The sequence below is a fragment of the Maylandia zebra genome, linkage group LG5 (assembly GCF_041146795.1).
Source record: "Maylandia zebra isolate NMK-2024a linkage group LG5, Mzebra_GT3a, whole genome shotgun sequence".
Classification (NCBI taxonomy): Eukaryota; Metazoa; Chordata; class Actinopteri; order Cichliformes; family Cichlidae; genus Maylandia; species Maylandia zebra.
Genome location: NC_135171.1, coordinates 20,265,478 through 20,292,229, shown reverse-complemented (window position 1 = coordinate 20,292,229; position 26,752 = coordinate 20,265,478). Strand labels below are relative to the sequence as shown.

Here is a 26,752-nt window from a genome sequence, read left to right as displayed (position 1 = left end):
AACAGAAACCCGGTTAATGCAGCCCGAGTGGATACCTGCTTGAGAAAGTTGGTGACTCGAGCAGACACATCTGTTTAACCAAATTTCTCCACGGGGTTTTTAAAAGAGCACATTTGGCTGATAAAGAGTTCAGATAGGCGTAGTATCAATGCAACGATAGTGGAGAGTGATGAAAAGAAAGGTCATACACTCCGCAGCCTTTTGACCCAGATAATGAAAATCTATAGCCTGACTAAGAACGAAACTAACACTAAATACCAATTAATTAAGTTTCACAGTAAAAATATGATATTTATTTGAATATTTCCACCTTTCCATTTCCAATCTTTAAAAAAAAAAAAAAAAAAAAAAAAGGTTAAAATATGTCAAATACATAGCCAGAAGACATTTGACCTGATTTCAGTGTACCGGAGCTACTGCAGTCCGTGGTAACTTGTTCTCTGATTTCTTGCCCTAACCTGGTTTCTCCCAATAACCTGCTTTTGTGTGTACATGTAAACACAGCCTGCACAGGGAGAGATGACCGCGCGCTTGAGTCTTTATTTTGCATTGTGTGTGTGTGTGTAAAAGTATATAAGAGCACATCTAGAAAATCTCTGGCGGGTGAAGGGGCGGTGTAACCCTCTTTGAGATCCAGTGACGCACTTAACACCACAAAGTACAGCCAAACACAGCCAGCCTACAAGGCTGGGGGCAACACTACAGGCAGACGCGGCACTGGCATGCCAAGTGGGCTCAAGTGTGAGTGAGAGATGAAAGGAGAAGTGGAACTGGTGTGGCAAAGGTTTCTGAGTATGTGAAAGTAGTGGTGTGGGTGAAATAGTAAACCCAAAATTAAAAAAAAAACGTCTGTCATGTAGGTAGTTTAGACTTAAAATGCCCTGTCAGTCTAAATTTGAAAAGCATCAAGTTTCTAACGCTTATCCAGGCTCACTGTGGGGCTGGAGCCCATCCCAGCTGGCACAGGGCAAGAGGTGGGGTACACTCTGGACAGTTTGCCCACTTGTCACATCATTTATTATTATTATTATTATTATGGATCAGTTAGCTTATGAAACTATTTCTGAGAGCCCAGTTTGACATCTACTTCAAACTGCTTGGAGGTTCAAATGACCAATCCAAAAGCCCTAAAATATTTAGTTTATTGAGTTATTCTTTATATTACTTTATATTTTTTAGATTAGAGAATTGCTGAAAATAAGAAAATGTTTATCTTGTTAGCTTGAAAGATTGAACCAAGGATTCAGTTATAATCTGCCTATTATAGCGATTTCTAATTCTTTTGCATTAGCTAATACTCACTTTTACAAAACTTTCTTTCATTGTATTCAGCTGGATACACAAATGCACAAATGGATGTTTGGCACTGGTGGTGGTGATTTGGGTTAAATGACCGTCCCTGTGAGCTCACTTACATTGAAAGCACCCAGAAGGAAGAGCGTGGGCTCCAGGCCCACAGAGAAGATGAGACGAAGGATTGTGACAGTGACCAAGGCACCGATGCCCAGTGGTTGTGGCATGATGATAACAATGATCAGCGCTGCCAAGACTCCCATCCACAAAAGGGCAGATAAATGGGGATCCAGGGTACCTGCAGGTAATAAATAACACATGAAGACAATTAAATGTGCAAAGCACAAACAAGCTATAGGTAAATGCACAAACCAGCCAACTCGTTATACAGTAACTGTGACACATGTGAAATATGAAAGGACATGTTGAGAGGATACATGTACAGTCTGGAACTTTTCAGTATCATCCAACTTTGTTTTTTTTTTTATGAGATCCGCTATCTTCTTCCTACTTTGGAGACTTTGAACTGAAAGAGAGCCAATTACATAACACTTAAAGTGTATGACACAGTTTCTTGCGTTAGCGTGCGCACCTGATGTTCCTCCTGATCCTGTGGTAAATCCAGGATTAGTGTCCTAGTCAGGGGTTTCATGTGACAGTGTGTCACTCAAGCTAAACCCATGTTTCAGGAGCCTAAAAACAAGGCCATATCTAACCTGCTGCCTCTTTAAGCAATGTCTTTTCTAAAACGTGTGTATTATTGTAAGAACTCCGTGAACTCTATTCACAGATCGACCTCAGGGAGCGGATACATGAGGAAAATAAATGGGGTAGAATTTAATAGATTGAAAAAGATGAAAAAGTGCAGCAGTGGGTGACAAAATAGAGGGGGGAATATTACAATGAAGGCACCGCTCTTTACCTTCCCTCTCACTCTTTGTTTCCTCCCACCTTGCCTTCCCCTATTCCCTTCTCTCCTTCCCTGTCTCTCCTTTTTTCCTCTCCCTCCCCAGTCCCTGTTGAGATCACATGACAGGTGCCACTTGCATAACACTGTTCTCTAAAAATACCTCAGCTGAAAGATTCATGAGGGATGAGCGGGGAGGAACGCACAGCTCGAGTGATGTCGCAGACTGAAAGAGGGGCGTTTACGTGCACTCACAAGCTTTGCATGCGCTGCACACCTAAGGTTAATGTGCAGGCAAATGATTGTGTGCAAACAGCTAGAAAGTCTGCAGTCGAAAAGCTGGAAAAGCGTGCGCTGTTTGATTGTGATTATGTATCATGGGTGTGTGACGCTAGCCACAGCTATTCACCAAAAGCCAGCCACTCATGCATGCAGGCACAACACACTGACCTAGATTTCCTGCTCTTATAACCCTCATTCTAAAGCCTCAAGCAAAGGAGGGCGTTGAGCCAGGAGAGCAATGTATGCAAAGGCATAGGCCGAAAGCCATAAAAGTGACTGTTTAACCCTCTCCAAGCAGGCGTTGCAGATTTGCAACAGTTAAAAACTAACAACCTGATTACCCCACATACGTATTTTTTTACTCAGAAGTACCACTGCAGGACTTGGTTGTGCATTAGCAACAAAAAGTTTAATTTGAGCCTGAGAGGGTTAAGCCAAAGGTATGCTGGAGTCTCGCACACAGGTCAAGTGGTTCAGTAAGACCTTGTTGGTGACGTTATGAGAAACCACACCAGATTTTAGTTTTCATTTCAAAATGCAGTATTTTTTGTCATCACACATAATTCACAAACCCATCAGAAAAGCTGTTAAGGCAAAATGAAGTGCTGATTGCTAAAGCAAGGCAAACTTCTTTCCTGGAAATGGGTTCATTGTTTGATTTTTATATATATATATATATATATATATATATATATATATATATATATATATATATATATATATATATATATATATATATATATATATATATATATATATATATATATATACACATATATATATATACATACACACATGGCTTGTGCTACCTAAGACAATGCAGGCTCAGTTTACAGTAAATTAAAGTGCACCACTCCTCTGTTTATTACGGTTTCCATAGAACTACAAGGTAAATATGAGCTGAAGCTTTAAGGGCATGGTGTTACTGCGGGTGTGTCTCAAACACAGATTACCAGGTGATTAGAAGTCAGCATGTAAGAACACCGTGGCAGAATGAGATCAGTGGGTCAGTGGCCACGTCCAGCAGAGTCACCCAGCTCTTTAAAGTGTACCTCTCTGGGTGTGTAGCATGCTGTACATTACAGATTCTTTCTTTTTGGTGTCGTTTTTAAAACTTGATTCTTAAGTCATTGTTGCCTCACAACATTGTTATCGTTTTTAGAAAACTTCTACACAGCTGTCTATATTTGCATTTCTCAACCCATTGTGAGTTATAGAATGTTATAGATGTGCTTTGAAGCAGGAAGAAAACATGTCAGTGAGCCCCTGTCCTTCCGGTTTTTTCCCCCTGAGTACATAACCTTTGTCTGACCCTTGTTTCGAAAGAAATCTGATTGCAACATCATGGCGCTAGATACAAATCGTCTCAAGCAAAACAGCATCGAAACAATATCTACATTCAAAGAAAAAAAGAAAATCTCTATACTGTCTGTGAGCATGTCACATGCATGAATGACTGATAGGCAGCCTCATCGGAACACCTGACAGAAAACGTCAAATGAAATGTGTCAAAGTTTTAGTCTAAAACGATTGATTAACTGGAAATGTTGCAGAAATGCTTGCGCCTATTTTAGCAACAGGATGTGCGTGCAGTCACAGTTCATACTCGGGTGCCACCTCACTGACCTCCATGTACCCCTTCGAGGGGGTAGAAGAAGCAGACCAGGAGATTCATGAGCACAGCCAGCTTGAAGGAGATGCCACTCCACACCGACATGTTTCTTGAGCACCAGTACAGCACCGGCTGGGCTAAAGAGAAGAAGAAAGACAAAACAGATTCTATTTTTAAAATCTGCTCCAAAAGCCAAAAGTGAAGTTGGCGGGTTGCCTATGTTGAAATACCAATTCAGCAGTTTGAATTCAAATAACCTAAAAGTAAATTCTTTTATTTGAGAAGCTTTGAATATTTAAAACTTATGCAGAATAAATGAAACTTTTTGAAATATAAGGGACCAGCAGGTTCAGCTGATTTCAGTATTTGGTTTATGCATCAACAAGCTGCAAGTTTGAAAAGAAGAACTGAGGAAGTTCGGCTTCAGTGTCTTTGATATGTAAATATGAAGTAAGCGTAGCTGTCAAAAACAAAATGAATGGTTTAAAAGTTCAAGATGCAAAACATGTCACCTCGACCTTTTAACACAACATTTTGCCTACTCAGGTTTAATTGGAAAAGAAAGAAAAAAAAAAAAAAACAGATGCAGGGACTTTTCTGTGTCCATCCCCTCCTTTACGTGAAAGACAAAATAAGGGTTTGTGTGGGTATGAGGTATGTGAATTAGAAGTGTGAATGAGTGTGGGTGTGGGTCTGCGTGTGTATGTTTGTGTGCATGCGTAAGCACGCTCTCACTTGTGATTCATAAGGTTACTGTATAAATGTTTCATGGCTCAAAGAATGTGGAAAACCCCTGTCCGCTTTTAGACAGTGGAAACATGCACATGCATAACATGAGCGCACACAGGATGACATATTTAGCCCTGCCATCAAGGTGCTGATGCACATCCTTTCATCCATTTTCCAAACACTCTTATCCTGTTCGGGCTCGCAGGGATTGAGCTCTATCCTGCATTAAGGAGGGAGGTCACCACCAGTCTATCACTTAAATACACATAAAAAAAAACACATTTATAACTACGGCTAAGTTGGAGTTTCCCCTTTCACATGACCTGCATGTTTGTGGAAAAAAAGAAAGTAAAACACCCAACAGAGCATGCAAATTACACACAGAAATTTTCAGCTATCCATGAAGCACAGTATTCCCAGAAAAAAAAAAATGCACGGAAGTTGTACTTGCCATTAGGAAACAACAGGGGCATGTTGCCACATGTTTCAGTACCTGTTTTAGTACACAGACTCTCACCTTCTCCACCTGTAGTTACTCTCCGTGAAAACAGACACACAGAAGACAAACTCACCTCTGAGTTTCTTCTGCCAGTTCATCTCATTAAAGAGGTCCTCTGCTCGAAGGAAGAAGTCATTGATCTTGCTGCCTTGCTCATCTCTCTCTGTGGTGTAGTACACCCGGAGCTTTGACTCTGAAGTTAGGAACTCACAGATGTTGGGTACAGGGAAAACTATCTCCTCCATGGTGCGGTCCTGACGCACAATCTGCAGAGAGACACTCACAGTCACCTCCGAGGGAAGCCCACAATTTGTGACGTAATGTACAGAAAACATGTTCCGATTCACATTCTGTGACAGGGGTTTTGCATTATGACCTCTATCTGAGCAGTGTGATTGGCATAGAACTCCAAGGCCTCATCCCCCTCTCCACTAGACACTCCTGGCTTTAACATCAAGGACAGCTCTTTATTATGACGTGCCAACTGTATAAAGGACACACAGGTAGCAAGTGAGTTGGTTACAAGGGACAACAAAAGGAAAATGCATGTTTCTAAGATACAGCATATACAGATTCTGCAAAAAGAGATAAATAAGACACCTGGTGAGCTAAGATATAGATGTTGTGTCCAACATTTCGGGGTGAAGCAGCATCATGTTCCTCTTCTTCTCCGTTATCCTCCTCCTCCTTTGAGTTTTCAAACTCAACCTCCCCCTGCAGATAGGCTTTCTTTATCACTTCCACCTGCAGACACCCACATACACATATATATATATATATACATACACATATATATAATATATATAATAAATAATACAATTCTCATCGTGTTGGTCTTCAGAAACTTATTCAAGATGACATCCCTTCTCCTTCACTATTTCAACACTTTCCCTGGATTCTGTTTGGGTGTGTGTGTGTATATTATATATATTATATATATATATATATATATATATATATATATATATATATATATATATATATATATATATATATATATATATATATATATATATATATATAACACCCTAGTATTTTTACAAGGTAACATCAAATTGTTGTTATGTACTAACAAAAACAAGGTTATAGCTGAGTAGATTTTGCATTTGATGTAGAAATAGCAGCTCAGGACTCAATGACAAGATGGACAACAACAGGTTCTCACCAGCTCTTTAGGCCTCATATTGTACAAGATCCTCTCAGCATTCTCACTGTCATGACGGCTTTCCATGATGGCGAGCAGCAGCTTAGATGCATTGTTCTGAGAGTCAGAATTGGAAAAGATAAGAACTACAGTTTCTTCATCCAAGTAAAGCAGGCGGAAAACCTGGTGCTCTAGGAAAATAGACTGCTGCTATTTTTCTTGGCAGGTATGCAGAAAAGCTAGCTCAGACGGGTGAATTTCCTGCTCTTTCACGTCAAGCCTATTGGTGTTACTGCTGTGAAAGGAAACTACAGCGTTTTTCCCCTCATTTTTTAAACTCTAGTCTTAAAGTAAAAGTGAGATCTGGCTCAACTTACCTTGAGCTCTAAAACCAGGTCCATCCGCTTCTTCCCAAGTGGGTTAATGTCATTAAGAATCAGGGCAATAATGATATCAATGCCATTGGACTCATGAGTGGCAATGCAATTCTGGGGGAGAAAGGAATAACTGTAATAAAAAAAATAGTGGTGAAGGAGTTATAACTTCCTTCACCGCTCAGTGTCTTTTGTACCTGGTTTTCATGGCAAGGGCCTTGGCAGTACTCTGTTAGACTCTCCAGTGTTTGGTTGATGAGAGCAACATTCTTCTCATTGATGTAGAGTCCGAGCAGACCGAGACCGCCTGTGGTGCTACCACAGATACAGTCTAGAAACTGAAGCGTCTCACACACAAGGTTGTAGTTGTTTTTGTTGTTTTGGCAACGAAGGAAGTTCTAGGAAAAAAACAGTGAAGGTTTCACGCAGTTAACCAGCATGTAAACAACATCAAATTCAAGAGTGAAACGTCCAAGGAACAGCTCATGCATGCTAGTGGACGTCTGTTTTTGCACAACAACATGGAATATATTAACAAGCAGGTAAGCAAATATCTATACATGAAAATACAATTATTCTATCAAAATAATAGTCTTTTTAGAAACCTGCATATGAGTAAACAGTTGATAAAATCTCATTTTGTACATCTTGGAGGATCTTGGGGGAGGGAAGTACAATTAGTGGTACTGTTTAAGTCTCTAAACAAGCTTTGACGCAAAGAGCTACCAAGAACCAACATCCTCTGCAGATACATCAGTAGAAACTAAAACTGATTAAACAGAGCCTGAATCCTCAAGACTCAAGAGCTTAGTAACAGAAAATCTCTGCTTTACAAGCTCAGTGGAAAACAAATACATGTGAGGCTCTCTGAATAGAAGAAACTTGAAGCCCTGATATCGCTGCAAATAAAGATACTTTACAAAGACACACAAAGCTATTGGCATTGGTAATAAAAACCATTGGAAATTGTGTCTGGACTCTAAAGGCTTCAGTTTAATATTAAAAGGAAGTAAAACTGGACTCATTCTAAAGTAAATCTGTAAAACTAAATTTGCGACGCTCAGTCTGACCCACCTGTAGGTCACGGTTGTGATTCTCACAAAGTAGCTGGAGAAAGCGAAGGATAGGCTGCATGATAACAATCACAAAACTCATCTCTCCTTCATCCTGGTTCTTGTCCCCCGTGCTGGGCTGACCATCTGCTGAGGTGAAGTGGTCCTCGGGGTCAGCTTCTCGCCGATAAGAGTTAAAGGCTTTCTTTGTGGCAGACGAGGCCTCTAATAGCTGCTCTTTCACGTCTTCTGTCATCACCACAGCTGGGTCTTTTGCTATATAGAGACATAGAACTCGTACTATAAACTGAGTCACAACTAAAAGAACCTTCAAATATTTTTTTTCCTATTTTAAATTTAGAAATAAACATGAAATCAGCAGTTTTCAAACTGGGCGTTGTTTAGTGTTAACAACCCTACAGGTGACCTCTGACCTTTTTTGCGAACAGGGGGCTCTTTGTCCTGGCTGTCATCGTCTCTTTTCCTGTTTCCCAGGTCGCTTGTATTTACTGTCACCGTGGCTTTGATCTCGAGCTGGGCTGACTTCATGCGGTCATAAAAGACACGGAAGAACTTTTCTGATTTTTTGTCTTCTGTCAGACGGCAAAAGAATGAGCGCTGGAGACACAGAGAAAGAAGAGCAAACTGGAATTATTCCAAAACCACAGTACATGCTGTGTCACTGTAAAATGGAAACGAACATTCAGTGGTGTCAGATTCTTTGCTGAATGTGTTGACGCTCACCTGCAATATGAAAAACCGGAATAAGAGCAGTTGATCAACAGAAAAGCAATCTGCTACTATGCTGATAAGATTATCATATATGGTGGGGAAATAATTATTTGATCGCCCGCTGAATTTGTAAGTTTGCTCACATACAAAGAAATGAACAGTTGTTATGGTAGTTGTTATGGTAGTTTTAATGGAGTTAGAATATCAACCAAAAATCCAGAAAAAACACATTTGAGCCCAATGCAAAACATGACTTAGCAGTTGGTGGAGAAACCCTTGTTGGCAAGCACAACGCTAAGATGATTGTTTTAGTTGGTCACCAGGTTTGCACACCTTTGGCCCACTCCTCTTTACAGAAACTCTCTAAAACCCTTAGGTTTTTTTGGCTGTTGCTTGAGAACTCAAAGCTTGAGTTCTCTGCACTGATTTTCTACAGGGCTGAGGTCTGAAGATAGGCTAGGCCACTCATTATCCTTAATGTGCTTCTACTTTAGACACTACTTTGTTGCCTTGGCATATGTGGGGTATATTTGTCATGCTGGATGAGCCATCCACAACCCATCTTCAGTGTTGTGGCTGAGAGAAGGAGGTTCCTGTCCAAGATTTTATGACACATGGCCCCGTCCACTGGCCCCTAATGTGGTGAAGTCATCCTGTACCCTTAGCAGAAAAACAACCCCAAAGCATAATATTTCGACCTCCATGCTTGTGGGGATGGTGTTCTTTGGGTGATACCCAGCATTTCATTCCTCTAAACATGGCAGGTCCAGTTAATGCTAAAGCAACAGCACTTTCTCCCAACTTATTGCTGATGGTCTTGTAGCCCATTCTAGCTTTGCTCAGATCAGTCTTGCCCCTGACATCCTCTGAAAGCTCTTTGGACACGCCCATGATGGTTGAGAGGTTGAAATGGAAGAAAGTGATTCTCTGGACAGGTGTGTTTTACACACATATGGAGTTGAGATCAGGAGCATCTGTAATTGATTGGCTGTAATCTGTGGGAGTCGGAATTCTGGCTTGGTAATCGGGGATGAAATACTTACTTCGATCAATGACATGCAAATATATTTGTAACTTCTATGTATGTGTATGTGGTTTTCTTGATTTTTGGTTGATGTTTCATCTCTCTTTATTAAAACGACCATAAAAAAAAATTCAGCAGTGGATCAAAGAGTTTTTTCCCCTCATTGTATATAGCATGGAGGTTATACCACGGGAAAATTTAATATCTTTTGGTGTATGTGATCTTTAAACAAAACAAGCTAATAAAAAAAATTGTAGAAAATTTAAGAGATAAAATAGAAAGAAAGAAAACAAATAAACGGTCAAACTTTTTCTTAACAAATTAGCACACTGTCTCGGCTTACAGTAAAAAACTAACAACAAATCGTTACTTTATATCAGAAAACTCTTCTTTATAGGAAAACAAATCTTTATTCAAAAAAATATTAGAAACTCTAATGAAGCAGGTCTAATTTTACAGTGATGTGAGGATTTAATCGCTGCAGCTATGGCTGTGGAATGAGGTCACACAGAATTAGGACACTTCCATGCCCGATGTATACACTGTGTCCCAACCCACAGGTCTGTTGTTTTGATTATGTAAGAGCTGTTAGCAGCACAGTCTATGGAATGGCTTCGACGAGCCAAAGCAGCTTTGCCACACTAAAAGGGTGAAAAAAATTACATGAAAGGGAGAAGCCTGGCCTACTTACACAGATACAGAAATGGAGATGGTGGGAAGTTGTGAGAAAAAAAAAAAGCTTGAGGCAAAAGATAGATACCAAGAAGTGGGGAAAAAGGGGCAAAAAGAAGGGGAAAGAACCTGATCGAGAGAGGGGAAACAAGAGCGAGTGATAGGGAGGGAGAAAATCTTATCAGATGTGGTATCTAGGCCAGCTCTCAAAGTTTGTTACATAACCATATGGTCTTTTCAGGTTAGATGTAGAACTGGGCTAGTTAAGAAAACAAATACAGTAAATGATAGTCACATGGAAAATGTTAAGCAAAAATAGACAAAGCAAGCTTTGTTTCTGCTCCTCCAAGGACATTGTTTTAAATGTGTTTGTACTGCGGCGGTTACATGCGATGCAATTTAATTTTTAATAGGCTCGCTGTGCTAAATTTTTCATTCAAAAGTAAAAATAGTGACAAACCAATTAAGGAGCCAAAGTGAGAATTTATCTGGCTTATTAATGACTCAATGAAGGGATACGCCGGTTTTACAGCCTAGTTTCCTTTAAAGAAACAATGACATAACTGTGTGACTGTGCCCCAAAGCAGATTCTCGAGCCTCGTGCCCCACCCTGGCCCTCCACCACTGAGCAGCAGCACTCCTGCACGTACACACTCTGCCAACTTAGGAACACGGAGACAGCAGCGTGGGGAGGGGAGACCTACCAACCAAGGCCATCGTGCAATAAACAAGTTGATGACAAAGTGAGGAGTACAGAGACGGGCATTAGCTACAACACTGGCAGCCCACTCGCTGCTCACACATCACAGCATGCCTGAGGAGGGAAGGGTTGAGGGGACAGTAATGGTCATGCCTGTCCGTCTTTTTTTGTTCATATAACTGCCCTCCATCAGCCGGCTAAAGCGTGGGCCTGCAGGGCGGGTGGGGGAGGAAGGCAGGGTGCAAAGGGTGAGGCATGAGGAGCGGTGGTAGGTTAACACACAGTGATTAAACCAGAGCAAACACAGGAGAGCACTCACCAGCACTCTCTCACCCCTACCATTACATAACTCAAACAGACACACACACACACACACACACACACACACACACACACACACACACACACACACACACGCTCGTACAGTACCAGCACACACAGGCTGGAAAGCACATACGCTAATACGCCTACTGACTTTTACACTCACAAAAGTGGGTCAGCTGTCTCTGCCATAGGCACATGCCAGTTCAGAGAGGACACACCCACATATCACACATGCTCTGCAATACAGTATTCTCTCTCAGCTTTGTCCTTATGTAATCATCAATCATTTTCATAGCCTGTCATTCAAGTAAAATATCCTATGAGATACTATGTTTAGTCATTTACATTCAGGCCTAGCAAGACTAGCACCAGTGCTGAGCTACAGTATTTGATAAGGTGAATCAAGTTAAACTGAGTTATTGCCATTCGCTGCGATAGCGACAGTGGAGGTGAATGTACTGGGCATGCCAGAGCGTTCTTTTCTTTTTCCCAGCATCATTTCTTTTTCACCTGAGAGCTAACTGAGTATTTGTTTTGTTTTTTTTTAAACACCAGTTCTTAGGAACTGAACCAAATTGAGTGACTCACTGAAACAAGGACGTGCGCACAAGTAAGGGACACCACAGTAAAGAAAAACACCACAGCAAAGCTTTCCTCTTCTGATTTCTTCAGAAAACGTATGTGACAACAATCAGAAGTGAAAACCTGTACTTTCATATCTAACCACGTTGTTACATTGTGTAGCATTTGGACGACAGTCCTCACACATTGGTTTACGAAATCTGTGCTGCTGTATCAAGACACCATCTGTGTTTTGATGGCGCTTGAAAAGCAGGAGGAAGACTGGCATAATGGAGAGATGACGTTACGGATGAAGTAACACATGGTGGTCAAGGCAAGGAGAGAACACGGTGATAGTAACGAAGGAGGATAGATGAGAGGCACGAAGATGTCACGGGCCCCTGCAGTGTTGGGTAAACACAGAGCCTGTCTGTATCTATGGAGGCAAACCCTAAGTGGAAAGAGACAGAGAAGAGCAGGACGGGGTGGGGGCGGACAACACTGAAAAACAAGGTCATAGCGCTTTCCCTTCTCTCCTTCCGTTCCGCCACTTGGCATCAACAAAGGGATGTTATGTAACAGCTATTTATACTCGCGCTCCCTTTTCCTTTCACCCTCCCTCTCATGTCAGGCAGCGCCACATGTAAACCAAATGGAACTGCTGCTGCTCCTCTCTACTCTACGCTCTTTCGAGACCTTTTCCCCGTTCCTCAGTTTCTTCCTTCTTCCTTTAAATTCGCCACCTCTGCATTCACATTTTTTCCTTTTTTTAGACTGACTACTCTGGTTTAGCACACCTGCACATCAAGGGCTTTGGAGGGAAACGGAGCAGCACACCATGCAGTTAGAAGCCAGATGGCTGACGAGTAAAATGTTAAAAGTTGTCATGTAACAACAGAATTTACAGCTGTCTGAGATCTCTCATAGCTGTAGCAAAAAAAAAAGAAAAGAAAAAAGAAAGATAAAAAGCCGCTATGTGACTGAAATATAGGAGCAAAGGAGTGCAAGAGCCTGAATGTAAAATATAACCTCTAGTGGATCCGTGCATTGGCCTTGCATGACAGCAAACAGCATGCATGTGTAAGTGACTTAACTGAGCATGCAGCTGGGTTATTCTGTGTGGTTTATTTCTGTGCACTATGTAGGCCATGAGTAAATAGTTAACGGTGTTACGTGAGTACAAGACACCCAAGATCCAACAGGTGCTCAGCTCAGCACGACAGTCACACAACCCCACTTATATTTCCCATGGCGTGCTTTCTTGAAGAGACGAGAGAGAACAAAAGAAACGCCTGATCTCAAATTCAAGCTTTAAGCTGTCAGTCACAATCATCATTGTTGTATTTATAGAGATGAAACGAGGCTTTTATCTCAGGCTTCCTTTATAAGCCATCCAGTAACTAAAAGAACATAAATATTTGCACTGTATGGTGCAGTTCTAGCACTGCAGGATAGCTTTCCCTGCAAATAAATCTCCCTTTCCAGAACAAACTTAAGAATGCGAGGGTAAGAGGAGCTCCAGTTTCTCCTCAGTCCGCTCTGTGTTTCCTCATCCCTCCGCCCTCTCTCCCCACTGCCCCAGTTCCGGAGGCCCAGCGTGACCCAGTTTGGGCCAGCAAGAGAACGCAAGGGAGCGAGGCTGGAATGTTTTGAAGGCTGAGACATTCCTCATTGTTCATTCACACAGACCTTATGTAACACAGATGGATCACGTGACGTGGCTCTGCAGCAGCCGTGGGAAGCCAATGCATTATCTCTGAAACAGTGGCTTCCTCTAATCTGATTATGCAAGCTCCTTGCTTACACAACGTAGACGGACACACAAACAGAAAAATGGGGATCCACTGACAGAACAACAGACATAGGAAGAATGGACGGTGGGGGAAACAGAGCAGCTCGGGCTGAACCCGAAAGGAGGAGAGTTTATTTAAACTACCCAATACACACCTAAGAATTTCTAAAATGAAAAAACAGAAACACATGAACATTTTTGATCCAAAGTCTACTTTAGGTCTACTATTGACATTATTAGCAGCTGGTCTGGTCTCCCAGCTAAGTTATATAGGGCTAGACGTGAGGGGGGAGGTGCCGCAGTAATGTACATGTGCAGCTATGGTGGCACACTGACCCACTTACTGAAGATTGTCTAGTGATGAAAAATTCCCTCAATTACACAGTGTTCTTTACACTGATCGTATTGGAGCAGATCATATTTAAAGTGTATAATTTTTTAAAGTGAGATGCAGATTTATACACAAATCAGTTGTTTCGCAGTAGACAACAGACACAAGTCCATATTCTTAAGGTTGAAATGTTTGGTTAACTGACCTGGATGGTGGTGTTTCCACCCTCCAGCAGCGCAATAGCTAAGAGGATGCTTTCTTGGAAGACTCGGTCGCTCGTGGTGTTCATGATGAGGTCAATAACCAGGTCAGAGGCTCCTTCTTTGTCCAGATGACACTGTACCTCTGCCAGGCTCATTTCCCCACGACTCAGGCCCCCATGTCCCCCTAATCCACCTAAAGACCGAGATGAAGCAATGGGACAATTCAGAACAGGCTATATCAGACATGTGGCATTAATTTTTCATTCTAATCTGGTTTATTTTGGAAAATTTCCTGCAAATACATGGGAACTACAACTATAACCATTTAACAGCTTATTAAATCATCTGGAGATAATAACAGAGAAACACTACTTTGCTCTTAGTAAAGCAAATTATAGTTCAATTAAAACATATAGTGAGATTAAGTATTTGGACTTTTTTTCATCTTTACACCAGTACAGTGCGCTTTAAATCAAACAATTAATATGCAAGTGAGTTGCAGTGTTGAAGTACAAATTACTTTTGACAGTTGAAAATGGAGGACTATATAATTTCTATTAAGTTGATGCCATATTTTGGTTAAATCCCTTTAAGGTGAAAGTCTTCACTTCCATCACATAACCTGTGGTTGTTTACAGAGACAAAGCTCTAAAAATGTGCTGTTTTCCAAATATTCATGGACCCAACAGTATACATACACAGTTAAAATTAAATAAGAAAAATAATGTGCTCAAAACTTTTTGTTGCTTTAATAATGCTGTGAGTCATCAGAAAGTGTGACCACCACTGTCAAATCAGAGGTTTTAGCAGTTTGCTAGTCTGGCATATACAGGTGTGTGTAAACACAATGGCACAATCTTCCCAGTCGTGGATATTCCAAATTCATGCCAAGGTCATACAGTGCAAAAGGCAGAGAAATTGCAAAAATCCCAAGAGCTACATCGCAGACTCTGCAGACCTCAGTTAATATGTTAAGTGTTAAAGTTCACGACAGTATAAGCAGAAAAAGACTGAAGAAAGATCCTTTTTTTTGAAGAAGAAAAGATGCCGGGAAAAACCCTCTTTTATTTAAAAATAACAAGGCAGCATGGTTTAGGTTTACATCTGAGCAAGCCATAACTTCTTTAATAATGGCCTTTGGACAGATAATGATGCCATTCCACTTTGGCAATAATGCCAAAGTGGAGATGTCTGGTAATAATGCGAAGTGTCAAATTTGGAGAAAACCAAACACAGCATGTCAGCACAATCAACCACACAAACACTAACTATCAGCATGGTGGTGGAGGGGTGATGATTTGGGCTTGTTTTGTAGATAGAGGACCCGGGCACGTTGCAGTCACTAAGTCAGTCAAATACAAGGCCATCGCTTAGACACCTAAAGCTTGGCTGAAACTAGGTCATGCAACAGGACATTGACCCCAAAGCACAGCAATCAAAGTCCAGACCTCAACCAGAGTGAAATGCTGTGATGTGATCTTGACAGAGCTGTGCAAAAACAAGCACCCATGAATCTCAATGAACTGAGTTATTGCTGAAGTTATTGCTGCTAAAGGTGGTAAAAGTTACTGAATCATGGGGTGTACTTAGTTTTTCACTGCAAAATGTACAAACTTTTTTCTTTGTTAAAGAGTCCAAAAAGATGAACTTAAACAGGTCCCGAACATGCCGTGCTATCAATCCTTTACTAACCACCTGTGCAGTGCAACTGTCCAGTGGTGTGATTCATTGTACAAGCCTTTGCCTGTACAGCCCCCCTTGAGGCCCAAGCTTCAGGCTACATATGGAATCTCAGTGTGGCTCTTGTTTCTGCAACAGGTGCAAAGTCTGTTTTCACAGGAAGTAGCAGCTTGTCACCTAGCAACAGTAAAAAGTGGATCATGGAGGGGATGGGTTTACTTCCTGCTGACTGGAAGTTTGCCAAAATGTTGGCACAAAAGGGAAAGATGGAGACCTGGGTACAACTTTAATCATCTCTGTTCTTGACTCCTGTTGAAAGAGCTTTTGTACAAACATCTGAGCTACTTATCACAAGGCTTAGTGAATCAGTGATGTCCTTTAAATCACTTGTCAAAACAGTTGTTTTTTTTGTGGTTTTTACTGTTATTGCCTTTTTTAAAATCTTAATTGCATTTATTTTCTGTTGATATTTTGTGTCCTCTTTTGTCTATCATTATTATCATTATTATTATTATTATTATTATTATTATTATTATTATTATTCAGTAGCATTCTTGCCACAGCAGATACAAAGTGTTCAGATTATTAGGTTAACAGACTCACAGCACATTGTACTGACACCAGCACAGTGTCCGTGTGTCCCCCGAATCTATATTATGATAAAATGTCTTACATCAAACATGGCAAAAATCAACCAATCGCTCAAAAAACAGAAGAAAATACACACATTGCTTTAGTATTTTGACTGCAGATAATAAAAAAGTAGCAAAGTTATCAGGTAGTGATAAGAATATTTTGCTCTGCATGCTCAAAGGGCAGTTCACAGCCTGACTCAGGAGCTGATAACCAGCTCAGGGCCAGACAGATAAAGCCCCATCCTTATATAACAACCCAAAAAGAGGTTTGCCACACTACAACTTCAGAGGCAGGGAAAAAAAACGCAAAAGGTTCATCTAGACTTTGATCTTAAATAATAGTAGTTGTAGTCATGTTTGGCAGCACAATCCCCCTCCTCTTCAGCAGCATGCGTTTGGTAAATGCTTCACACAGACACCAGGTCTATTAGAGATACTGAAAGATGGGTTTCCTTGGCCTTTCATGCAGGAAGAAAACACCACTGAAAAGAATGAACAACAAACTTCCGTGCTGGTTGTTAGAGATGAGTAACAATCGTCGTTGCGTCCCACCTGATTGGCTTTTGCCCGGTCCAACCTGACCGAGGGGGCCATTGCTAAATGACGTCAGGCTGTCCCTCCGCCCACCACTCCTATGGAAGTTGCCATAGTAACGATTCACCAGAATCTGTCTCAGCACCTCGCCCTGCAAGAGAAGACAGAGAAGGACGTAATGATGTGATGTCTGTGGCGGGAGAGAGAGAAATAAAGAACAGCTTGTGTAACGGGACAACGTGCATCATTAATGATGCATTGTACATTTCTTTTCTCTGTGAAGACTGCAAGAAAACGCAGCCTCAGAGTAATACAGACTAAAGACAAGTTAAATAAAGAGTAAATTAAATCTCTTATAAAAGAAAAATTCCTAAAATTCCGTGCTGGACAAACTTTTAGGTATAGGATAAACTTTCTGATATTTATCGCCTACATTACAATATTGTTATGGGTTTCATCGCAGCAGTGACTCTGTGTAGTGACAATGTGAGGTCCTGATTTTCACTTAGACAGACCTGGGGCCAGCCCTCCCACACTGTGACTCATCCTCTGTCGAGCAGTCAGCAGCACGACTTTGGCGTTGTCATGGAAACCGCAGCCCATAGCTACCTGACAGACCTCCCATGGGATAAAGTGAAGGAAATGAAAGAGAAGGGTTTTTTTTGTGTTTGTGTGCAATTATGTGCAAATCATCAACTGTGGGTGGTCCTTGATAGACGACGGAGGAGTTATGTAAGCTCCGCTGCCATAGTTATGCTCCAGAGGTCAGGATTACTTTATGTAGGAGGTGCGGGGAACACTATTCTCATTGTTCATTGGTTGGAGGTTAATCAATGGTATGCATCGTGCTTAACGGCAAAGCACAATCAGATGGAGTCAGAAAATTATTCCCTGATCTCTAGAGTCGTGAGGCATGAGCCAAACCCTTATGGCATTTTGAACAGGAGGTTATCTAAACTGTCAATACAAAGCAACTCTATAACAAAGTCTTGCCACTCGCCACTATTAAGCAGCAGGCACAAACTTTTTGAAGCATTATCTAAATCAATAGTAAATTTCGATGGTTATTGGGAAATGAAAAAGATCCAAATTTTGCGCTAAAATAAGTTTCATCCATCTTCGTCCCCCTGTAAGTTTTACCTCTACTATTTTTTACTTCAACATTTTTGCTGTTGAAAAATTCTTCCAAAAAGTAAAACAGGAGTTTCTCTGTGACATTCAAAAACATTCAATAACTCTAGGATATGAAAGGCCTTTGGAGGTAATAAAACCTTCACTGCTTATTTGGTAATAACTACATGCAAGATGCCAGGAGTCAGGATACACATATTTAATGATTGGATGAATGGTCAGTGATTAAACCTGTGTGAAAAATGTTTTCCTCTAGGAGATTAGTCCTATATATTGATGAACCCATCAGTGGCGGCCTCTAAAAATACTGATTAGACACAGACATGCCTGAGGCTCTGTAAAGTCTCTGCTTTGTCATAAACACCATTAGAGAGAGAATGCAGAGGAAAAACATGTTTTCCTTCATCAGTTACACAATCACCATGACTGATCACTTGGCTGTTGCTTAAAACACTAAAAGAAGAGTTCTCATAAACCTAGAAGGCAAAAAGAATCAGGTCACAAAGTGGGAATTTTTCATTCTATATGCATGACTGCTTTACATGTAAATCTCAGTATGAATCTGTCTAGTGTTGGGGTTTTCAGTTAGGTTGCCATGCTCTTAAAAAGTACCTACCCTCTTTTGGTCCTCCACCAACTTCTCAGGCTGGTTGTTATCCAGCTGCTGCGTGCAGTGAGTAGTGTGCGCATAGTGGTTGAACAAATACAAACACAGGGTTAGTATTCATGCAGCACAGAGAAGGCAATTGTCAGGTTAATTACCACATCTTGTACCTATTCAGCTGTTTCAAGTGGCCATGCAAAGGTCTGCTCGGTGTGACTTGCTATGCTTTTACTGGTAGGTCAGAAACCGAGGAAACATTATGGCTACGTTTAGGAGAGCTGTGATAGGAGATGTGTACTGCGGTGACTGTGTTGAAATTCTCCAGTGGATGTTTTGTTCATTTTCTGAATTCCCTGCAGAAACAAAACTGTAACCCTTTTCACACATTGGGCTCAGAGATTAAAGGTTCAAAGGTGTTTAGACACTTACGCATGAAGTTAAACAAAACCACTGAATCAATGAACCATGACGTTCTGTTCAAATACACGCCCGGCTTTGAAAAACATGCTAGGTTAATGCTGCCTATATCAGCCTAGAACGCTATTGAAAAATAGGTGCTTAATCTCAATTTTAATAAAGGTTATCATTCTAAACTTTATCAGTCTTGTTTTTTTTAGTTTTTTTTTTTATCTTCCTTGAGGATGATGCCCTCCAAGTCTTTACTGCTTCACTTAAACTCTTGCTTTTGGTATTTCATATGCAGTCTTTGGGTAGTGAAACACATGCCCAGTAGGATTGAGATCAGATAAAAGACTCAGCCAATCGCCAAAATGATGAAATCTTGTCCAGTGACCTTTTGCTTATTTGGCCAAATCTGAGTCTGCAGGATGTTTCTGTCTACCTCTCTGTTGGCATATTGCTTTTTTCAGCAAAAAAAACCCAAACAAAAAACAAATAAATACCAGTGGACAGGTTTTATTTAGAGCCACAATAGCTTAAACTTTACATTCATTTAACCGTAACCAGACCTGTTTTGTGAGGGAAGCATCATGTAGTGAATCCTTTGCAGATTATTGTCATGTCTTCTCTTCAGTTTTGACCACAAAACATCAACGCCTACATCCAGAGAATCAGTCATAACGTGCATTTTTCAGCAGAATTGCGCTTCTTGCATACCTGCTTGTTTGCTATTTCCTTTCTTTTTCTACTTTGTTTTTCTATTCACAGCTAGTTTCTTCTGAATTGATGCAACACAGCTATTATTGAGAACTCTGACCAAGTTTGTTCATTTTTAAATCTTCAGTTGTATGTGCTCTTCATACAAACAGCCTGCTCTATTTGAGTTTAAATGCCAGATCTTAACTCTTAGTCAAAAAGTTTTGATGCATGATCAAGGATCCAGGTAAGGAAATCCAGAAAGTTGATTCTTTTCATCTGGATGTAGTGTTTTCAGTGGGAGAAACTTTTTGTCACTCATCCAAGTGACTCGGAGACCAAGACTAAAGAAGTCGTTTAGTCAGAAACCAACTTTCCGTTAAACATAAATTGGTCAACTGTCCAACTGATTTTGGATTTTTGCAACTTGGATAACGTGTGTATAAATGGCCATTTCCCCTCAAACAGTTCTTTCAGTGGTGAAAAAGGGCAACCAGCCTAAAACTGAGGATATGCACTTTAGCCTAGTCTGAAAAACAAACAAACAATATTGTAACTTTTCTAATGAGCCATCAAGTTTTTTAAAAGTATAGTCCAACCTGCTGGATAATATGGTTTTTCACTATTGAGTTGGGAGACCAATATAATTTTCTCATATGGCTTTTCTTTTTAAATATGAAAACTCTGCAGCTGAACTTATCATAGCTTAAAGAATGACAAAAGTCAACTATAAAAAAGTGTAGCTCTGTCTAAAAAAATAAAATAAAAATCCAAGTATGTTTTTTAAGTTTGTTTTAAATGATCACATGCCCCAATGAAGGATAAAAAAAACATTTTGCTTTTTGAAAACATTCATGCTGACCATTTTGATCATCGTCTGAAGGAGTCATAGAGACAAAGTCTACAGTACTCTTTCTGTAAAAACTGTATGAGTCAAAAGAACGTTACTTTCAACTTTAAAATTTCCACTTTGCTTCCGCAGATAGTATTTCCTTTCTGAGTTATGGACAGTAACTCAATGCAGGATTTCCTGTGAAAGAGCCAGTAAATCTGAAAGTCTGATTTCACTTACTCAGACAGTTGAAACTTCAATTTAGCTTGAAATCAACTCATAAAAAAATATATGCATGAGGTCACTTATGTATATATTTTTCCTTTTCCATTATTGCCTTCAATAAGGGAAGTAATTACTTTATTCTGATTCAGTAAAAGGACTAGATGCTACAATCCCTGATGGTGCATATGATACAAATGCATTAGAAAGGTATAACTTTTTTAATGTTCATATGCACCCTAGATGCCATTGAAAACCCTACAGTTCCTAAGGCTTATTGTTGGCTTGCTGCATGAAGTATAAGGGCTTCTTGGTTGGTTGAATTGCAGTGTCACAAGTCTGTTACTGGACTGTTCTCCAAAATATACAATTATCATTTTAATAACTTAGACCTTCCCCACCGTGCTCCCCTCCTAAAACAAACACACACACACACACACACACACACACACACACACACACACACACACACACACACACACACACACACACACGAACCAAAACTGAAATCACACTGCAACTGTCAGGTAGTCAGGAATGAGGTGAGAGGTTCTCAGTTTGAACTATGCTATGAGTAGGACATGACAAAAAGTGCAATGATCCACTCCAGTAATATAGAGATGCATTGTGTTCCTATTTTTAATTCCTAAAGTCCTATTGGCAGAACCAAAACAGTGGCAGTTCAGATCAGATTAATATTAAAATTCAGTAACTATATAATTCTTCTGTTCACTGGGGAAAAATTCAACCAGAGTAAGCTACTGCTGTGCATACATTGTTATGTAAAAGGACAGTGTAAGAGGGCAAGAGAGGGGAAAAGACAGGAGAGGGGCGATGAGGTTAGAGTTACATAATCACTCTAAAAGAAACCAGGCCACTAAACCAATGACAGAGATGCTTGCAGAAGCCATCTGTTACCAAAAACACAGTGGGCAACAAGAAAACCAGTGAAAGGCAGAGACAGAATTAATAAAAAAAAGAAACATGCTATGAGTATGTTTTCATGTATTCATGTGAGCTGAAGCTGAACTCAAGAGTATGATGATCAGAGGTTTGCTCAGATACTCACATAAACTCCTCTTGATTGATTAAATGTTTCTAGCAAGTTGCACCTGGACCAGATGCTTTTGGTAGTCATCAACATGCTTTGGGCATATGTTTTCTTGGCAGAATTCAAAGGGTTCATTTAAAATCGTTGGTTTCCTGGCATAGACCAGGCTTTTAAATGTAGAATACAAACTTTCAATAGGGTTGAGGTCAGGTTTTGGGAAGGCTTTTTCCAGAAGCTTAATGTTAGCTTATTTTTCTTTTCCAAAACCTGTTTTGAATAGTTTGTGGGATTATTTTCCTGTTGAAATACACAGTTGTGTCCAAGTTTTACTGTCTAGCTATTTGGAGGTTGAGCAATCTGCCAGTACCACTGGTAGCAAAACAGACCCAGAGCATGATGCTACTGCCACCATACATGACAGTACAGTGTTCTTAGTTTTGAAAGCCTCACTTTTACTCCAGCGGGCATATCTCTTGTCATTATCTGACCATAAAACCTTTTCTTTGTCTCGTCCATGTGGGCAGCTGCAAATTTTAGTCAAGCTTGAAGGGGTCGATTTTGGAGCAGGGGCTTCTTTCTTGGTTGGCACCCTCTCAGTCCATGGCGATGTAAAACATCAGTGGAACATCAGTGTCACTGTGGACAGTGACACTGATGTTACAGCAGTTTCCAGTTCATGTCAGGCTTGAGCCTTGGTGGTTACTGGGTTGTTTCTGAACATCCAAACCAATTTCCACCCATCTGAGTGTAACATTTTGGGTCTTTTCCCAGACCTCAGCAAAGTGGTGACACATCGAATAAGTGCATTGTCTCTTTCAAATAGCAACTAATACTTGTTAACTTTTGTTTTTATGTTCTAGAATTTTGTTATGAAGCACTTTGTGATGTTTATCTTGAAATGTTCAATACATTTAAAATTTTACATACTTTTTTAAACACGATTGTTTGAACTGATGATCTTGGAATCTGACCTACTCAACTTGTGTAAATGTTCACTTCTTAGATCTTCACTGAGGTCTTTGGGCTTTCCCATTGTTCTCAGTATGTGTCAATCCAATGAGTGCTGTCAACAAGCTACCAACTGTAATCAAGCAGGATTGCATATGAGAAGTTAACAGACCTTGTGCAGTTAAAACATACTGTATAACCTTGTGCACCACTATCAAGCCTGTATGCACTTTTGATCCTGTGTGGATTACAGCTGAACCAGAATAGATTCAGACAGGTGGATTCAATATGTAAAAGTTATGAAAGATATATGCTGTACAACACTTTTCTACTTACTTATTAAGGCTTTTGCATACATTTTTGTGTCATCAAAAGCTCTGCAAGTATTCAAAGATACGCAAAAATTGCTAACATGAATGTCAAGCAGTAAAGGAGGAGGCTAAAGAACACCCTGAGTATATCTGATGTGGCATAGTTAACACACACACACACACACACACACACACACACACACACACACACACACACACACACACACACACACACACACACACACACACACACACACACACACCCTTAAAAGAATACAGGTTTTTAACCCTTTACTCTTAAACATAACATCTTCACAGTTAAGAATATCTCCCCAAATCAGAATAAAAAGCAGGACTGTTTTCAGTTATGTGACCGTTCTAATGTGTTCTAACATGTTTCTTAACAGGAAAATGAGATACGCATTTTGTTTGTTGGTGTGTGCGTGTGGGTGGGGGTGAAAAAGCACAATGAGACAGAGCAAGAAAGAGAAAGTGACAGACGGAGACACAGCAAGAAAAGAAGAAAGGGAAAACACAGAATATACTCATGAGTTCTTTGGAATAGCTGAAATGCAAATAGTGGGATTTTAGCACATGGCATCAAAAAGCGACACAATTAAGTCTAGCCTGAATCTTGCAGGTTTTAAAATGATTATCTGTGCATAAGCAGCAGCTATGACCTATGAAATCTACTGATTCTAATGTTTCCAGCACTTCTGATGATGATCAAAAAGCTTATGCCTTCTGCTCATTGCAACAATTATTTCATATGAAGAGTATTATTGAGCGAGGTGTGATATGAGACGTGGCTTGGGTTCTCAGTGTTAAGCCTTTTTGACAAACACAACAGCTGATCCCAGCAGCAGATATAACAGAGTTTAGCATCAGGTTGGGGGCTACGCATGCACACGCTGGAGGATCAGCATCTTTCACAAGTCTATCGACATGTTTTCCCTGTCACTACATCAAACCACAATGCAAAACGCTGATCAGAGTAGATATATGCTTCTCACCACCCCCCGACCTCACCACAACGACCACAGGCTAACCCCTCACGTCTGCCACATCCGCCCAAACTACAGTATATTCCACCAAACTGGAATCTCCCCAGGGCAAACCCCTCGATCAGTCTCACACCTCTCAGTTGAACATAAAAGGAAGAAAGTATGCAGACACACATGCACGTACCAAAAAATTCATGCTAATTTACCTGTGTGTGTTTTCTTTTTTCTCTGACAGTGCATAAATAAACACATCTTTGCAGGTGGAGGCTGAGTCATGTTTAAACCAGCGGTGAATGACATGAAAACTGGGGTTTACCACTCGACTGCTTGTTATGGGCAGACAGTAGAGCAGACTTAAATTAAAAGGCTGTGCTCTGTCATTTACATTGTAGCTGACCCACTTCTATACCAGAGCTGTAAAACAAATTTCTGTCTTGACCAGAGATGGAAAAACCTGCTGTGAGAAAATGTGTTAAGTAGATATAAATAAAGCAAGTCAAAAAAGCAAGATTACTCTTGCAAGCCACAGGAAGAAACAGTGCAGTGAAAGGGATGATACAAGCCTTATTTTCCAACATGGAAGGCTTGCATAACTGCTTTGCCTAGACCACACACACACGCACACACACACCAGGGCAGGTGAAGCCTGAGAGTAGAAAGCCTAACACTGTATCCTGAATTCCTCTGGCTCTTACATAACTCTGACAGTCAAAGAGCAATGAATTAAGCTGATATTCATCTCGGTGACATTTAGCAATGGGATAGTACGCACACATCAGCGAGGCCAGAAATATACCTCGGGCCGTCTCTGTTTCCATTTCTCCATTTCAAAAAATGCCTCCATAATACTTTGCAGACACTGCTGCATAAATCGACTTCATGTGACCCACATAAACTCTGTTTCCTGTTAAACACAAACGCACAAACATGTATCCTTCTTCTATACCATATATAATGCTATTCTGCTTTGCTCAAAGATCAACAGAAGAGACAAGAGCCAGCTACGCACTTTCATATCACACCTACGCAAACATTCACAGCCAACTTCATTACGTTTACACAGAGCGGGTGTGTGTTTGCATCCATGTGAGAAAAGGTGCGAGTGGAAGTGGGGTGGGGGGGGGGATTTGGAGCAGTTAAGGAATTGTGTCACAATGATTTAATGGGGCCAAAAGGGGGAAAGAGGTGAGAAGAAATATGAAGATCGGCACGGGTTTCCACTTTCCTGCCACTCTTACACAGGAGCAGCTTTTCACGTGTAGACAGCCAGACAGAGATGCAGCACATGAGAGAAACTCATACAGCCCCCACCTCACTTCCCCCCCACAGGTGTGCACATGCACATGTATGCGTGCGCACACAACTGCTCTGTGGATAAACAGCTCCTCAACACTTTTATTGGCAATTACTGCTGAAGGTCACACATCAGCGGCGGGGCTGAGTTCCAGGAAAAAAAAAAAGCCTGGTTCTTATGTAACCTCAGCCCAGAGTTGGCAGGCACCCAGGAATCGTGCAGCTCGCAAGCAAGGAAAACTAGGACACAGCCTCAGTGACTGCCTCAGCCCTTCACAGCCCAACACGTTCATTAATAGGCGCATATACAGAGCACGCACACAGTCAGAGCGCCCCCTATTGGAGCAGGAGATACTGGGGAGACACCCAGCCCCCCTTCCCAAAGGAATATAAAAATATAAAAAGGAAAGGGCAATGAATAATCTTCATGAGAACAGAGTGAGAGGAAATTAAGCAATGGGAAATCTCATGGTTTTAATAGATTAATCTTTATATTATCATCAGCTTTTTAGTGTTTGGGGTTTTTTGTGTGATGTTTGTCATATGGTCATTGCATTCTGCACTCTCATGTCTATTCAGTTTTTTTGTCAGTCTCTTATCGGTATTTCTGTTGCATCAGTCCGTTAATCTTAAAGATGATTTCAGCTAACCGTAGACAGAGTGTCAGAGTGGGTAAGAACACCTCTTCCACCCTTGTGGTCAACACCGGTGCCCCTCAGGGGTGTGTTCTGAGCCCTCTGCTATACACTCTCTTCACCCATGACTGTATTTCCTCCTGCGCGTCCAATCTCATTGTTAAGTTTGCAGATGACACTACAGTGCTCGGACTTATATCCAACAATGATGAGACAAACTATAGGACAGAGGTGCAACAACTAGAGTCATGGTGCCACGACAATAACTTGGTCTTAAACACCAAAAAGACCAAGGAGATCATTGTAGATTTCCGGAAGAGGGGTCATAACAACCATCTGCCTCTCTTCATTGGCAGTGAGGCGGTGGAGAGGGTGAGCAGTTTTAAATTCTTGGGGGTAACTGTGACCGAGGACCTGTCCTGGGGCAACCATATCACCTCAGTTGTATGGAAGGCCCAACAGCGCCTCTACTACCTGAGGAGACTGCGGAGCGCACACATTCCCAGATCTCTGATGTTGAACTTCTACAACTGTGCCATCAGCAGC

At 40.9% G+C, this 26,752-nt stretch overlaps 1 protein-coding gene across 8 annotated transcripts in view; it reads right to left on the bottom strand.

Annotated features, from left to right (window-relative positions):
* The window catches only part of LOC101463889 (inositol 1,4,5-trisphosphate-gated calcium channel ITPR1), a 74,832-nt gene that overhangs the window by 10,415 nt on the left and 37,665 nt on the right, over positions 1-26,752 (bottom strand). For 4 of the 8 annotated variants that reach the window (XM_004544940.5, XM_024802444.2, XM_076883979.1 and 1 more), the window contains 13 exons: positions 18,828-18,875; positions 17,099-17,231; positions 14,234-14,424; positions 8,327-8,510; positions 7,915-8,168; positions 7,038-7,238; positions 6,844-6,954; positions 6,488-6,583; positions 5,923-6,066; positions 5,699-5,806; positions 5,396-5,588; positions 4,109-4,231; positions 1,416-1,591 (listed from right to left, as the gene is read on the bottom strand). In XM_004544940.5, coding sequence (XP_004544997.1) covers positions 1,416-1,591; positions 4,109-4,231; positions 5,396-5,588; positions 5,699-5,806; positions 5,923-6,066; positions 6,488-6,583; positions 6,844-6,954; positions 7,038-7,238; positions 7,915-8,168; positions 8,327-8,510; positions 14,234-14,424; positions 17,099-17,231; positions 18,828-18,875 — 1,962 coding nt within the window. The remainder of the gene's footprint in view (positions 1-1,415; positions 1,592-4,108; positions 4,232-5,395; positions 5,589-5,698; positions 5,807-5,922; positions 6,067-6,487; positions 6,584-6,843; positions 6,955-7,037; positions 7,239-7,914; positions 8,169-8,326; positions 8,511-14,233; positions 14,425-17,098; positions 17,232-18,827; positions 18,876-26,752) is intronic. The other 4 variants (XM_076883978.1, XM_076883980.1, XM_004544942.5 and 1 more) reach the window with 2 other exon arrangements.